The sequence below is a fragment of the Abrus precatorius genome, unplaced genomic scaffold, assembly GCF_003935025.1.
Source record: "Abrus precatorius isolate BTA unplaced genomic scaffold, Abrus_2018 Scaffold8, whole genome shotgun sequence".
Classification (NCBI taxonomy): Eukaryota; Viridiplantae; Streptophyta; class Magnoliopsida; order Fabales; family Fabaceae; genus Abrus; species Abrus precatorius.
The window spans coordinates 9761086-9778060 of record NW_020874428.1 but is presented as its reverse complement, the minus strand read 5'-3'; the positions used below and the strand labels follow the sequence as shown (position 1 = coordinate 9778060).

General features: G+C 38.8%; 1 protein-coding gene across 1 annotated transcript; it reads right to left on the bottom strand.

Moving 5' to 3' along the window:
* Window positions 1-1858: 1858 nt before the first annotated feature.
* Window positions 1859-2554, bottom strand: LOC113874193. The gene is made up of 2 exons (XM_027512418.1): window positions 2226-2554; window positions 1859-2135 (listed from the first exon to the last, which is right to left on the bottom strand). Exons 1-2 carry the CDS (start codon window positions 2552-2554, stop codon window positions 1859-1861), a joined length of 606 nt encoding a protein of 201 aa, XP_027368219.1.
* Between the last annotated feature and the right edge of the window lie 14421 nt (window positions 2555-16975).

Genomic DNA, 16975 nt, shown 5'->3' with positions numbered 1-16975 from the left:
CCTCCATAATCTAAATTATGACGATGCCATAATATCTCAGCTTGTTCATTTTGTGGGATACATCTTCTAAGTAGACCATCCACCCGAATTTTGAACAGATAAGGATCTTCCCACACATAAAATTTACTGTCATGTAAAAATTTCTTTCTTTGTTGCCACGCAAATTTCTTTGGAATGAGTTGAGTGGCCTTAAAGTTTGCAATATCAGCAAACCAAGGCAGATCTTCCACAACAAGTAGTCTTTCATCTGGAAATTCTTCATTAATGTCCAATGAATTAGAGGTTAAATTGTCCAATGGAAGCCTAGATAGATGATCAGCTACCCCATTCTCCTTTCCCTTTCTATCTCTAATTTCCAATTCAAACTCCTACAGTAGCAAAATCGATCTCCATAATCTTGGCTTAGTATCCTTTTTGGAAAACAAATATTTAAGTGCAGAATGGTCAGTATAGACTATGACTTTGGATCCCATCAAATATGATCTAAATTTATCAAAAGCAAACACAATAGCAAGGAGCTCCTTTTCAGTAGTTGTGTAATTTACTTGTGCAGAATTTAAGACTTTGCTGGAATAGTAAATGACATGCAATTTCCTATCCTTTTTTGTCCTAAAACAGCACCTACTGCACTATCACTTGCATCACACATTAATTCAAAAGGTAAATTCCAATCAGGTTTTGCAAGAATAGGTGCAGAGATAAGTTTTTCTTTCAAAATAGAAAATGCATGCAAACAAGAATCATCAAATACAAAGTCAGCATCTTTAACAGGTAAATCACTAAGAGGTTTTGCAATTTTTGAAAAATCCTTAATAAACCTCCTATAAAAACTTGCATGACCCAAGAAACTCCTAACTCCCTTAACATTAATTGTTGGAGGCAGTTTACTAATAATTTTGATTTTTGCTTGATCCACCTCTATTCCTTTTTCTGAAATTCTATGGCCAAGGACTATTCCTTCTTGTACCATGAAATGACACTTTCCCAATTTAAAACAAGGTTAGTATCTTGACATATCTACAAAATAGTGGACAAATTAGCTAAACAATTATCAAAAGAATTACCAAAAACAGGGAAATCATTCATAAACACTTCAATAATTTTTTCTACTAAATAAAAAAAAATGGATATCATACACCTTTGAAAAGTAGCGGGAGCATTGGACAATCCAAATGGCATTCTTCTATATGCAAAAACTCCAAATGGACATGTAAATGCAGTCTTCTCTTGATCCATAGGGTCCACTGCTATTTGATTGTAACCAGAATATCCATCAAGAAAACAATAATAGGCATGTCCAACTAGTCTTTCCAACATTTGATTAGCAAATGGCAATGGAAAGTGATCTTTTCTAGTTGCATCATTTAATTTTCTATAGTCGATACATATGCGCCAGCCTATTACAGTCCTACTAGGAATTAATTTATTTTTTTCATTAGGCACAACTGTCATCCCTCCTTTTTTAGGGACAACTTGGACTGGACTAACCCATTGGCTATCCGAAATTGGGTAAACAATCCCTGCATCCAGCAGCTTCATTACTTCTTTTCTCACTACTTCTTTCATGGCTGGATTTAGTCTTCTTTGTGGCTGTACTACTGGTTTAAAATGCTCTTCAAACAGAATTCTATGCTTGCAAAAAGCTGGATTGATCCCCTTTAAAGATGAAATATGCCAACCAATTGCAGACTTATGGGCTCTTAAAATTCTCAGCAATTTCTCTTCTTCTTCTCCCTTGAGATCATTGCTAATAATCACCAGATTTTCATGTTCTTGGTCTAAGAAAGAGTATCTCAAGTGAGAAGGTAACTGTTTTCGCTCTAGTTTCTCAGTCTTCTCTTCCTTCATTTCATTCTAGCTACTGCACATATTCTCTCAATTGTTCTTCTTTTTTTACAGCAGCAGAATGATTCCCTACAACTATTGTTTCCTTTAACAATGAGATTTCATCAGCATTATCAATAAAATGAGGGAAAGTAATAGAATCTTGAATATCAACCCTCATACAAGTAACATCATCATTGGGATGTTTGAGTGCCTCAAATACATTAAAAATAACCTTTTCATCTTGCACTCTCAACATAAGTTCTCCCTTTTGAACATCAATTAAAGTTCTCCCTGTAGCTAAGAATGGTCTGCCCAAAATTAAAGGAATGTCAGCATCCACTTCCATGTCCAAAATTACAAAATCTGCAGGAAAAATAAATTTTTCAATCTTAACTAGCAAATCCTCTACAACACCATAGGGATATGTATAAGATCTGTCTGCAAATTGTAATGTTATGCTAGTAGGCTTGACTTCTTCTATTCCAAGTCTCTTCATGATAGCAAAAGGCATGAGATTAATGATGGCCCCAAGATCACATAAAGCTTTCCCCACAGTGCAATTTCCAATAGAACATGGAATGCTAAAAGAACCTGGATTCTTTAATTTTTGAGGGAGGTTCCTTTGTAAAATAGCACTGCATTCTTTAGTTAAAGGGACTGTTTTATCATTCTCAAGCTTTCTTTTCTTAGATAACAGCTCCTTCATGAATTTAGCATAGGCAGGCATTTGCTCAAGTGCTTCAGCAAAAGGAATATTTATTTAAAGTTTCTTAAAGACATATAGAAACCTCTCAAATTGTTTTTCTTGTTTTGAATTGGGCATTCTTTGAGGGTAAGGAAGTCTCTTGTATTTCTCCTCATCAATAGGTTGATTAGCTTCCTCAAGTAGTTGCCTCTTTGTCTTCCTTACAGCCTTTAGAGAACTCTCTTTTTCTGAATTTTCTCTTTTCAGCAAGGTAAAATTTCATTCATCTAGATCAGATTTTAATTTCTCCTCTACAGCAGGATTATTTCTTCTTTTTTTGGCAGGTTTAGGACTTCCCACAACAGCTCCACTCCTAGTCATTACAGTTTGACATTGTTCTTTTGGATTAATAACTGTATTACTAGGAAATCTCCCCTCTTCTCTCTGGATAATTGTTCAGCCAGCTATCCAATTTGAGTTTCATGCAGGTTCTCCATAATAATTATGACCCATTCCTTTAGCCAATTTAGCTCTTAATACAAGATCATTCAAGTCACTTCTTAATGGAAGATTCTTGATTCTTGAAACTTGTTTGGGTTACTTTCATAAATTGCAGCATGGTTTCCTCCATTTCATTCAACCTTTCAGTCATAGGCTTGGAGAATTTTTTATTCCTTTGAGGTTGAGTGGCTGGATTCCCTTCGAAATAGGATTGTTGTGCTGCTTGTGACGCCTAAAAAATAGCAGGATTTTTTTTTTTTGTACGAACATAAGCTCTTTCTTCATAGAGAGTTTTAATCACACAATTAATATTCCGTATTCCATAGACAATCAACATTTCACTTCCCAATTTGAACCACACAGTGGGATAAAGATAAATATAACTCATGACATAAAGGTACCTCAAGGTATTTAAACATCAGTTTGGCAGAAATAGTAAAATGTTCAGATAGTGTCGAGAGCAACAAACATTAATCCAATCCATCAAACAGAATAGCAACATAAGTAAACCAAACGCCCTAAGAGTAGTCCCACTAGGACAAAAACAAACAACAAACATCACTCATAAGGTGAATAATCCTCAATGGGATCAGACTCCTCAGAAGATGTCGAGGAAGCAGAGCTAGAAGAAGCAGCGTCCTCAGTGTCCTCTTCAATCCATCCAACAATGTGAGGTGGCGAATGGTCTGTAGTGAAGGGCGAATAGGTGTTTGGGTAGGTAGGGAGCATGTGGGGCAGTACATCATCATTCCTCATTGAGGGTTCTGCCATATGGACATCTCTCTCAGTGGCCACAGGGGGTGGAGTAGGATCCTCAGTAGGGAATGGTACAGGTGCAGGTACTGGTCTAGAACTGGGAGTACAGGGATCAACAGACATGGGAGAAGGAGTAGCTGCAAGGGCAGGATAAGGTAGGTGAGAATCTCCAGGTGGGGTGGAGAAAACAAGCTCGATGGGGGTATCAACCATAAAGTGGGTGGTCCATGAGTGTCCGACATCCTGTCCATGAATCACTCGTGCCATTCCATGGAAGATGCTTTGCTGTGCTGCCACGTCGAACACCCAAACGTCCTCCTCAGATGGAAGGATCCATACCTTCACTCGGAAGCTGGTCATCTGTATAAGGCATATACAAAAGTACAACAACACAAAAAAACAGGGGTGAGTTCTCCAAACACAAACAAACATCCAATAGCCGTACCCTAAGGAAGGTGGCTTTTCACACCATCACCCAAACCACATCATTATCCAATCTCAAAACAAACATCGATACAATATAAGTCAGTTCATACTTCTCATAGAAAATTCCTAGGTTCATCAAACTAATAATGCACATGATGCATGAATGCAAGTTTCTTTCCTCGCTATCCATCCCTCGAATTTTCGTTTTAATGCATATGGTATGCATGGGGATCCCTTACTCTACTGCCAGCGACTTCCCCAGCATTTAGTGTAGAGTTAACAATTTCATATCCAAGTCGTGTGGCGATCGGAGGACTCAATTCCCTGCATCACAATTGCACAAAAAAGAATTTGTATCATTATTCAAAAACACCAAAACTGGTGCTGGCCCCAAATTGGGTCTCTTCGGGAATAGACCTCAACGACCCTAGGATGTGGAGTTCTTGTCGGGCTTGGCTAAGGCTTGCAAGTAGGGTCACGACCCGGCCACAGAGAGCTCTGCTGCGCCATCTAGGTCGACTGTTCCCCCTTTCGCCACCCTCGTAGGTCTACTCGGGACCAAACCTCCAATACCTACAGCTGTGCCTCTGTTATGCCATCAAGTCGTTCCAAAGAAATGTTATGATGCATGGAGCATGATTTTCTTTTCCTTCTCCAATGTTTTCTCAATCTTGGATCACATGGAATTCAAGCACAGAATCAAAGCCCTCACAAGGCCTGCTTAATCATTATTCACTTTCTCATCCAGCATAATTTTGTTAAACGACAAGGTTTAGGAATTACATACGAGCTTCTAATCCCATCAATACACATCCACTACTTCTTAACACATAAGTTTCAGTAATTTGACATAACCCACTCAGATTTTCCTCATCCAATTCCATTATAATAATTTACTATATTTATCATTTCCCTCGCTATTAACTATACTACTTACTATTTAGATATAACGTGCTTCCATTTTCCTATTTCCCTCTGGTTTTTCCATTTAGTTATTTTCTAATTACTTGTATTGATTCCCGATTACCTATTCAATTCAAGGTTACTTAGTTTAGTTCTAGCTCTCTTTAGTTTTATTAATATTAAGTCCTCACGCGATGGGTTCTATTAAGTAGTTAATAGTGAGATCTTTCCAAGAATGACTTTTATCAATTAACTACTATGTCCAGACCCTTAATTACCATCTCCATACCTTTAATTACTATCTTTTTAGTTTGGGTAAACTTTCCATCAAAAAGGGCTGCACTTGATTTTTTATTTTTTTTTCCTTTTCACTCCTTATATAATGCAATGAACATGATGCATGATTTATCTTAATACTCACGAATCCAGGTGCAAACAGCAAACATACCCTATCATTACTCAATCCTTATCACTCATATTTCATCAAAATTAACACAATTTCAAGTACAACTTTTAGGATTCCTCATCATCAAAATCGAGAGTGAATAGTTTTCACTTTCTTGTCCACCACAAATTCCCAAAGCACCACATGCATGAAACTTTTAAACCAAGTGGAAACATACATCACAACCAATCCAATCATCCATCATCCAAACTAGCAAGCAACCATTTTCATGCAAATCACACAAAGTCTAGCACGGTTTTCAAATTCTAAAGTGTAGTTCAATATGCTAGTCTTTTTCATGAAAGGTCAAATCTGTCCAGCCTTTCCACTAGATTTCCGTCAAGTTAAAATAGGTAACACAAAGGAAATTAACATCCAATGACATAGTTTCATCGTCCAAGTGCAGGGGCAACATTTCCAAGTGACATTCAAACTTCCAAGGGAAAACCGAAACACTTAGGGACTGAAATCAACATGCAATGGCTTCCATTTCACATGCAATCCAAGGTTTATTGATTACAAGAGTAGATCGACATTTTAAACAAAGAATCCAGCCAAACAAAAGTGAAACCGAGGCATGCACAAAGGGATCCAAAGCATTCCATGGTTAAAATTCAACATGCAAGTGAAAGGATATGTTAATCAAGTTCACGGTTCATGGTTTCAAGGAAGAAATATCATTAATTCAAAGATTTCTCCAAGGAGACATAAAAATTGAACATGCACAAGGGAAAATCCACATCCACACATCAAAGTTTCAAGCTTTTAAGGAACAAAGTTGATTAAAAGTGGAATCAAACTCTTTAGGATGTAACCGAGGCATGTAAACAAGGAAATCCACACACTTTTCGGATAAAATTTAACATGCAAGTTCAGATTTGAAGTTCTTCAAACATGCAGTCCAATATACACTATTTTTCAAAGGGAAAATGAGCAAAAACAGCCAAGAAATGGACATGCAAACACATCAATGGTGAGAACTCCCCCTTGCCTTAAATGTGTCAAAAATTTGTGAGTAAAAGGAGTTGATCTTGGTTGGTTCTTCAAAAGAAAGGTGCTGGACCGAGAGGATGAGTTTCAAACTTCAATCTTTCTCCTCTTGGCTAGGTTGTCTTCTTCGGTTCTTTGAAGAGAAAAGGGGAAAAGCTCCTTGAAGGAATGGTCAAGGTTTTGAAGAATCAAGCAAGAGAATGCAAGGGTGAAAGCTTGGAGCTCCTTGGCTTGTCTTGAGAGGTTGAGAAGATGAGAAATTTCGAAGGGATTTAGGGAGAGAGGGTCTCGGTTTCTTTGAAGAAAATGGAGAGAATAGGAACTTGAAAGAATTTTGAGAGAAAGAGTGGGAGGCTCACGGTTCTTAGAGTGAAAAAGAGAGGAAATAAGGTAGCTTGACCTATTTATATGAAGTGTTCAATTTTCCTTTGCCAAATGTAACTTAATGCTCATGATTTGGGCTTGTGGGACAAGGTTCAAATGCCAAAACTACACAAAATTGATTTGAAGCAATTTGGAAGTGAATTTTGGTGAAAAATTTGAATAATAAGGGTGCCACGGTTTTTGTACATGAATAGTGAATTCTTTTTGCAAACTTGCAAGTTAAGTAAATACAATTTGGCAAGCAAAATGCATGGAGGAATATGGAGGCTACATGCACACGGTTTTGGAGTAGAATATTCCAAGAATTGCATAAATTTCCAAAGGCTAGATTCTAGGCAGCAAATGCATGTAATGCGATTGGCCGACGAGGAATTTGATGTGACGAGATTGACTTTTGAAGGGACATTTGACATGGTGCAAATTTCAAGAAAAGCATTTAATTAAAGTAATCATGATGCCAGCCTTTTAGAAGACAAGACAAGAAAGTTCTGGAATAATTATGTCTACAAATCAGGAGGCAAGAATCTTTTGCATGAAATTCTAGTGGCCAATACTAGATTTGGAAATCTTTACAATAATGATTACTAGATTTCGTGAGATTTCGTGCAGAATTTCGACGGCTAAGGAATGATTACAAAATCTCACATTTTTCAAGGTAGATAATTTTGATTTGACATTTTAAAAAGATAAAATTTAACTTTTTCGGATAAAATTATCAGGGGTATTGCGGACAGTACAGCTGAACATACTCAAAGAAATCCTTGGACGATATTGAAACCATATATTGCATGCAGTTATCCAAAAATGCCGAACTTAGAAATAAATCAATATTCTATCTAATTATTTCGGTACTAAAGAACCAGAATAAGCAAGTAAGTACGATTCAAGGGTCGCTAGCTAAATCAGGAGGATCGGGGCGTTACACTGCTGGACCTGCACCAGAAAAAGGTAAAGCAGAATTAAAATTCTTTACAGCAGAATATTGAGTATTCCAATTAGAGTACTGCTGATTTCTGTTATTAGGATACTGAAAACCAGGTGGGAATAAAGGTTGTTGTCTCTGAAAATTTCCCATATAATTAATTTGCTCTTGAGGTTCATTGGTAGATGCATCACATGCTCCATTAGCATGATTTCCTCCACAAAAATCACAAGTAAGTTGAGTATTCTGAATTGGAGCAGCCTGTAAATTGCTTATTTGTTGAGTTGGTGCAACAATTTGTTCTGAAAACATTTGACTTTGCAGCTAGTTTTGTGCAAGTCTCAAGAATTTTGGCTTCATATCCTCCACTCCTTGTAGAGTGTCTAGAATTAGAATTTTGATACATAGATGAAGCGATCATCTCTATAATTCGTTGAGCTTCTTCCAATGACTTAGTATTTAATGATTCTCCCGCAGCTACATCAATCATGGTTCTAGTGGCTGGACTCATTCCATTATAGAAAGTTTCTAGCTGCATCCTGATGAAACGATATTTGAGCTACTCGTCATGCAAAAGATTGTCGTTAATCCTCATCAAATATGCAAAGAAATGAATGCAGTACTAGGGTGTTATCCTAGGTCGTCTCCAAGGAATTTTTGGTTGGGAACATACATCGAACAAGTGTGAACATGTATTTTAAAGCAAGTAAATTGGGGGGAGGTTTGTCAATTTCTGGGTTTTAATCAAGAACGAAATGTAAATTAATGAAATTCAATCAATTAAAATGAGTAATCCCTAGTCAAGCAATGAGTTCTATCATTATTCTTCCAAATGATTCAATAATCCCCTTTCTTTCCCTTAAATTAAGTTAATCTAACAAGCGAAGACTAACTTTAACATCCCAATTAAAATTAAGCATCTTAATGGGCTCCAATCTCTATCCCTAAGATTAAGCAACCTCAAGGATTAACCAAAATTAAGCAATTTTGAATTAGAATTTCGTTAGGTAAATTAGGGTTCATTAAGCAATGTTCCCTTCATGCAAATTCCATTTCATTCAGAGATTGGGGTTAATAAATTCAAGAAAAGAAAGATTTGTATTGCAATTAATCCCAAGAATTCAAGATTCATGTGCATTGACTAGGAATTACAAGGAAGTTTAGCCCTCCATGTGGATGGGCTTCACAAATGAGAGAAAGAAATGCAAGAACGTAAACATCATTAATGTAAACTTAACAAAAATCAAAGGAGAAATTGGAAATTAAAACCTATAGAGGACCCTTGGCTGTCACCCAAGACTCCAATGTCGTAAGCAATTATCCCAATTTGGCAAAGAAAATTGTGTAAAGTGTCAAAAGTCCCGTACCCTAATTCCTAAAATCTATTTATAGTGGATGACATGTCACCAAAGTGTCCACTTTGGGCCTTCAAAGTGTCCACGCGCAGGATGGAAGGAATGCCGCTTCTCTGGAGTTGCTACTATTTGTGCTGAAAGTAGCTACTTTGGATGGGCGTAGCTACTATGAGAGCCCATAGTAACCACGCGCAGGAAGGCTTCAAAATCAGCGTCCAGGAGCTTCTGAAGTTGCCACTTTTGGTCTTCAAAGTAACTACTTTGGATGCGCGTAGCTACTATGAGAGCCCATAGTAACCACGCGCATCATGCTTCAAAATTGGCGTCCCTGGAGCTTCTGGAGTTGCCACTTTTGCTCCTCAAAGTGGCTACTTTGGGACCTTTAATGCCCAGGCTTGCTGTAGTTGCTACTTTTGCTCCTCAAAGTGGCTACTTTGTGGGCAACTTTCATCCAAGGACCAAGATTTCTCAAATTTAACTTGGGCATTCTGCAAAATCATCAAGATAATTAAAATTGCAATCTATATCTATGTAATTAAATGCAAATTAACCAAAAATTAATAAACCTATGATATTTATTCAAAATGTGATTTCTATATTATTTTCACTATCTAAGTCTATTTTTTCTATCAAGAAGCATAAAAAAAGGCAAGTAAAAATATAATAAAAAGTGGATTCATCACAACCCCAAACTTAAACTTTTGCTTGTCCTCAAGCAAATCAAAATTCAAGCATAACAAATGAAGAGGGTTGAATTTGTCCAAAGAAAATTTTAGAAATTTTCATTTCAACTTCATGCTTTAATTAGCAATTCCAACATCTTCACAACCATAGACTCATTCAACAGAGGAATCATATTCATGTCAAATATTCCATGCAAAGTCCCACTAAATTGAAACAAAAGAATCAAGCAAGGTTTCATGTGACTCTCATAATGCAAAGAAACTATCCATCTCACAAGGTGGTGTTTCACTCATCACTCAACAACATTTCAGGCTAAGTGTTTTCCCTCAATCCATGCATTTAGCCTCACCCTACCATAGGCTTGCCCATATTCTCAATCTCCTTTGCCTAGATACAACGAACCACCTATCATGAGGGCTTTGTTGGTCACAAATGGGATTAGGATAGGCTCAAATTTTAACCAAGGAGGGTGACAAGATCAAGTGGGTACTCAAGAGGAGGGAGTTCTTTTGAGTGATTTAGTACAACAACTAGAGTGGAATGCCTTAAATGATGTAGCTTAAGAGGTTCAAGCATTCTTTCACCACACATTTTTTTTTTTTTTAATTTGCCTTATGTGGAAATCCTTTTTCAACTCAAAAGCCTTGCTATGTTTTTCTTTCTTTCTTTTCTCCTTTTTCATTCATTCATATTTTTGTGATATTAAGGACTTTGACAATCATTTTTTTTTTTTGACATGTATTATGAACATGTATGCTGTCCACCACCCCAAACTTAAGACATTGCTTGTCCTCAAGTAACTACAAGCATAATCAACACCCCAAACTTAGTTTCTTGCACTCAATCTTGAGGCAACTCAAAAGAAATACCTCTATTAAGGAAAGGGAAGTAAATATGTTGACTAAGTTTGGAAAAAGCAAGAAGTGGGGAACAGGGAAGTGAAGTGCAAGGGTGGGGGGAAGGGTATGTGCAAAGAAGGCCTCAATCATCTAGATGGAAAATTGCACAATGCATATTGAATTAAGAAACAAGGCAAGTTCTAGAGGATGAATGCAACAATACATGTAATATGCACACAGAAAAAGAAGTAAGAGGCCCAATTCACTACCATGGTAAAAGTGATAATAACTTGCAAAATGAGAGCACAATTCACCCGGCAAGAAAATATGTTCAAAATGTTAGGAACGAAAATATGTACAAAAATGAGAATAAGTATGGGATGGATGGGAAATGCAATCAAAGCATAAAAGCAAAATTATAAAACAGGGGAGTAAATTAAAAGGAAACTAGAAGAAAGGAAATAAGGAAAATATTTTTGTATTTTATCTAGTACGATGCAGAAAAAGTAAGCTACAAATAAATGCAAAATAGAGACAAAGAGTTCACCCCCCTTTTATAGATGATGTATTCAAAGTTCAGGGTAAAATGATGCTCCTCTTGATGGAACTGAGGGCATCTCTGCACAATGATAACAAGAGTTCAGAAAAAGAACGAAAAGGGAGGTAACATAACTGTTTGAAGGAGAGTAACATAAAAGCAGGAACGGAAAGACAATAAAAGGACACAAATGGTTCCTAATTACTTGGAAAAATAAAAGAAAATAAGTACAGGCAGAGAAATAAAAGAAAACACAAAAAGTGGACTAAATGGCATCTTCATCAGAGGTGGATGAGGTGGCGCCTTCATCTTCTTCTACTTCTTCTGCTTCCTCTGAGGAACTGGAGTTGCGGACATCTCTGGGAGCATTGGGATTGAATGGGGGCAAGTCATTCTGAACAGCAGCTCGGAGGAAAGGGGCAGAGAAACGGTGGGCCTGATATATCTGGTCTGAAGTCATCCCCATCTTCTTGCCAATGTTCAGCATCATGGTCTCCATGAGGAGGAGCATGCTGGTTTGACCAGAGTGGATGGCAGACTGCCTCTGTGCTATTTGCTGCAGCTGCTCCTTGATTGTTGCAGGGGTCTCCTTCTTGTATTCGGGTGGCAAGGTGAGACCGGGGTCTGAAGACTTCTTTGGCTTAAATAGGTCCTTTACCAAGGCAGTGGAAATGGGAGGAAGTGCTCTAATTCTCTGCTGGTAGTCTCCAAAATCAACACCTGCATCCTGGCACAACATAGTGATTAGAGAGGGAAAAGCTAAAGAATCTTTGCTCCTTTTAAGGACTTCCAGCATGGCTCTGCTGATGACCTCCCCAACATGGATGGGCATGCCAGTGAGAATAGCATAGATGAGTTCTGCCCTCTTTACTGCAATGGTGGAGGTGTGGATAACTGGCATGAATGAGCTGACAACAAAGATACTCCACACCTTGGCAGGAGGGAGAAGGTGTTTAGTGGTCAGATTCTTGGGCTGCATTTTACAATCAAATTCCCAATTTTCTCCTTCAATACAGATTGCTTGAAGTATAGGCTGGTAATCCTTTTCCTTTTGTTTGGAGAATGCAGTGAAATCCAATTGGTCAGGTTGCTTCTGCAGAGGAGGGATGTTTAAAACCCTCTGGATGGTGGCTGGAGTGAAACTAACTTGCTTACCCCTGACCATGGTGTGCCTGGGGGGGTAAATATCATCTTCCAGGTGCAGGGCATTAGCATAGAACTCCTGGGTGATGTCCTTCCACCCATTGCCTGCACAAGAAGTGAAAAGTCCCCAGCCACGTCTGTCTATCTCCTCCTGAAACTGTGGAAATGTCCCCTGCTGGATTTCAAAATTCCTGTCCTGGACGATCTGGCGCCTCAGGATGTTCTCTTTGAAATATTGTTTATGCTCTGGGGACCTAAACCTTGGGTCATGAGTAGGAGGGGGTTGAGATGAAGAGGCTTCAGCTGTCCTACTCCTCTTGGTTCTAGGTGTGTTCCTTCTAGGATTGCCCGACATTATCTGCAGAGAAGAGAGAATATGTGAATGAATAGTGCAGGGGCTGCAAAATAATTTGATATCATCTTAAGTGATTTGTGTGCAAAAGGGTGTGTAGTGCTACATATGACCCAGAGGGCAATGAATTTCAATCATAGCCTACAAACATAGAGCTCAAATGGTATAGACAAGAGCAATTAATCACAAAGAATGGTGTGACATACGTACACTATGTATAGCAATCCAATGGATAGTAGAATATGACTATTAAAGCTTTGAAACTCAAGGATCATAATGCAGCAATTAGTGAAATTAAAGTCACGAAAAGCATGTTCAACACCCAGAAAGAGCAACAATTATGGTTAATTTTGTAATATGCATGAGAATCAAGTGCAGCAAAAGTAAAATGGCATGGGATTGAAAATCAAAACAGCAAAATAGAGGGGTCAAAACTAAATGGAAATAGGCACGAACCAAATTTAGGCATTAACACATATGAACAAGAAGTTTAAAAGCATTAGTGGCATGTTTAGAGCATAAAAATGAGGGAGGGGAGCATAACAAAAACAACAATTGAGAGTCATGGCAAGGAGGAAGTGGGCGTGGCCACTATTGGGGCCAAAAGTGGGAACGCTCACTTGAATGGGATTAATACGCCCCTTTTGGGTGTAGTTTAGTGACCTCTCCCTCTCTAATTCAAGTAAGAATGCTCAATTATACAAGAATTACACCTCAATTTCAAGAAAAAACAAGTAAAATTGAAAAGCCCCAAATTGGGGAATCTATGAACCCTAACCATAAATGGAGATAAATTGAGAGAATTACCTTGTTTGAAGCCTTGGGTGTGGTGAGGGAAGGTGCGTTTTGGGCTTAGGAGTGAGTGGGTGTGAGTGAAAATGGTGCGTGTTGGATGTTGGGCGGTGTGAATGCGTCGTGAATGGGAGGAGTGTGTGTGAAATAGTGAGCGTGTTCACTTTGAAGGGAATTAGTGCCTACTATGGGTTGGGCCAAAGAGGAATAGTGCAAATGATGTACGTGCCTACTCTAAACAAGTAACGTGGGGCACCTAAAAAGCTAAAATTTGGTTCCAAATTGCGCGTAGCCACTTTCATCCAATAAAGTGACAACTACAGTGAGGGTGTGAGGCATGCCATTTGCGCGTGGCTACTTTGAAGCTCCAAAGTGGGAACTCCAGAGAGGCATCTTTTGTGGAGATTTGCGCGTGGCTACTTTGGTTCTCCAAAGTGGGAACTCCAGAGAGGCATCTTTGCAAAGAGAATTGCGCGTGGTTACTTTGAGAGCCCATAGTAACCACGCGCATCATGATTGAGCTCCTGGGCACCAAAGTGGTCACTCCCACTCTTAAAAGTGGGAACTACAGAGAAGGAGTTGCTTACCTTGAGCCAAAGTAGCCACTATTGCCTACGAGAGTGGCCACTTTCATGAAGGATGAATTGCATCTAGCAAGAATGAGTGCCCAAAGTGGTGGTGCTGCTAGAATTCCTACAAAATTGTGCATCCACAAAGAATTATTTACACAAAATTGAAGCATATCAGAAATTGCTTAGCTCATTACACCTCAAATGAAGACAAAAATGTAATTGAAAGAATGCAAAGGAGAAATAATGAAAAGACAAAATTGCTTATCCACTTGTGAGTTGCCTCTCACAGAGCGCTTCTTTAACGTCATTAGCTTGACGTGTGAAGTGATTTACTCATGGCAAGGGTCTTGGTTGGAGGGAATGATGGGGCAATACACATCCATCTCTTCAATCTCCTCCACAGGAACTGAGTTCTCTAAAAAATGCTTCAGGCGATGTCCATTCACTGTGAAACATTTGGTAGTGGATTCACTCTTGATTTCCACTGCACCATTAGGGAACACTTGTGTGACTATAAATGGACCAATCCACCTTGAGCGAAGCTTTCCAGGCATGAATTTAAGGCGGGAGTTGAACAAGAGCACCTTTTGACCAACATAAAATTCTTTCCTGGCTATCAATTTGTCATGGTACCTCTTGGTTCTCTCCTTATAAATTCTGGAATTTTCATATGCCTCTAAACGTAACTCTTCCAACTCTTGTAATTGAAGCTTTCTTTGCTCTCCAGTTGAGTCATAGTGCATATTACAAGCCTTCACTGCCCAGTATGCCTTGTGCTCTATCTCCACTGGTAAATGGCAAGCCTTGCCAAAGATTATTTTGTAAGGAGACATGCCCAAGGGTGCTTTGAATGCAGTTCTGTGTGCCCACAAGGCATCATCTAGCCTGCGACTCCAATCTTTTCTGTGGGGCTGTACAACTCTTTCAAGTATTTTCTTTATTTCTCTGTTGGAAAGTTCTGCTTGGCCATTCGTTTGTGGGTGGTAGGCTGTGGAAACTTTGTGCAGAACTCCATATTTTCTCAGCAGGACCTCCATTGTCTTGTTGCAAAAATGACTCCCTTGGTCACTAATGATGGCACGTGGGATGCCAAACCTGCAAAATAGGTTGGAGCGAACAAATTCTGCAACAACTCTAGCATCATTAGTCTTGGTAGCTTTAGCTTCTACCCATTTTGAAACATAGTCAACAGCAAGTAAAATGTATAAGAAACCAAAGGAAGAGGGAAAGGGACCCATGAAGTCAATACCCCAGACATCAAAGATGTCACAATATAGGATAGGTTGCTGGGGCATTTCCTATCTCTTGGTGATCATTCCTCCTGACCTCTGGCAACTCTCACAGACAGAATATGTTCGCCAAGAGTCCTTGAAAATGGAGGGCCAGTATAATCCTGAGTCCAACACCTTTCTTGCTGTTCTTTGAGGTCCAAGGTGTCCTCCCACAACCGAATTGTGGCAGAACTGCAATATGGATGGGATCTCTTCATCAGGGATGCATCTTCTGATCACTTGATCATTACAGAACTTCCATAAGTAAGGGTCGTCCCACATATAATGTTTGGCATCGCTCTTAATTTTGTCCATTTGAATTTTTGATGCATTTATAGGGAAAATTCCTGAAACCAAAAAATTAACCAAATCAGCATACCAAGGTACATGTGATGTGCACAACTCTAAGAGTTGTTCATCAGGAAAATCATCCTTGAGGGGAATGAGTTCAAGGACTCCCTCTATTCTGCTTAAGTGGTCTGCTACCAAGTTTTGCGCTCCACTTCTATCTTTAATCTCCAAGTCAAATTCTTGAAGTAAGAGCATCCATCTTATCAGCCTGGGTTTAGAATCTGTCTTTTTTAGCAAAAACTTCAAAGCAGAATGATCAGTGAACACCACAACTTTTGACCCTAACAGATATGATCTAAATTTATCTAATGCAAATACGATGGCCAACAATTCCTTTTCAGTTGTGGTGTAATTGGATTGTGCAGTGTCTAAGGTCCTAGAAGCATAATAAATGACATGAGGGATCTTACCAACCCGCTGTGCAAGGACAGCTCCCACTGCATAATTTGAGGCATCACACATCAGCTCAAAGGGTATTGACCAATCTGGAGGTTAGATGATTGGTGTGGTGGTTAAGGCTTTTTTAAGGAAGTTGAAAGCCTCCTTGCAGTCCTCATCAAAGTTGAATTCAACATCTTTTTGCAGCAGCTTTGAAAGAGGAATTGCAATCTTGGAAAAATTCTGAATAAACCTCCTGTAAAATCCTGCATGGCCCAAAAAAGAACGAACCTCCCTCACGCATGAGGGGTAAGGAAGGTGTGAAATAACATCCAATTTTGTAGGATCAACCTCAATACCTTTTTCAGAGATTATGTGTCCTAGAACTACACCCTGCTCTACCATGAAATGGCATTTCTCAAAGTTAAGTACAAGGTTAGTTTCAATACACCTCTTCAAGACTTTTTCCAAATTGACTAAACATGCATGAAAGGAGGTGCCATAAACTGTGAAATCATCCATGAATACCTCTATGCAATGCTCCACTAAATCAGAAAAAATACTCAACATGCATCTCTGGAATGTGCCAGGAGCATTACATAGGCCAAAAGGCATTCTTTGATAAGCGAAGGTGCCAAAGGGACATGTAAATGTGGTTTTCTCCTGGTCTTGAGGGGCAATACAAATTTGAAAATAACCAGAGTAACCATCTAGAAAGCAATAGTGGGATTTACCTGCCAATCTTTCAAGCATTTGATCAATGAAAGGTAGTGGAAAGTGGTCCTTCCTTGTGGCCTGGTTCAGCCGCCGGTAGTCTATGCAGACTCTCCAGCTGTTCTGGACTCTAGTAGGTATCATTTC

What these genes read in the sequence shown, in the direction of transcription:
- LOC113874193 (XM_027512418.1), bottom strand. Translation starts at nt 2,554, where the DNA reads ATGCCTGCCTATGCTAAATTCATGAAGGAGCTGTTATCTAAGAAAAGA. An exon ending in TATGGTGTTGTAGAGGATTT is followed by an intron (nt 2,136 to 2,225) that starts GCTAGTTAAGAT and finishes AATTTTGGGCAG; the next exon opens with ACCATTCTTAGCTACAGGGA.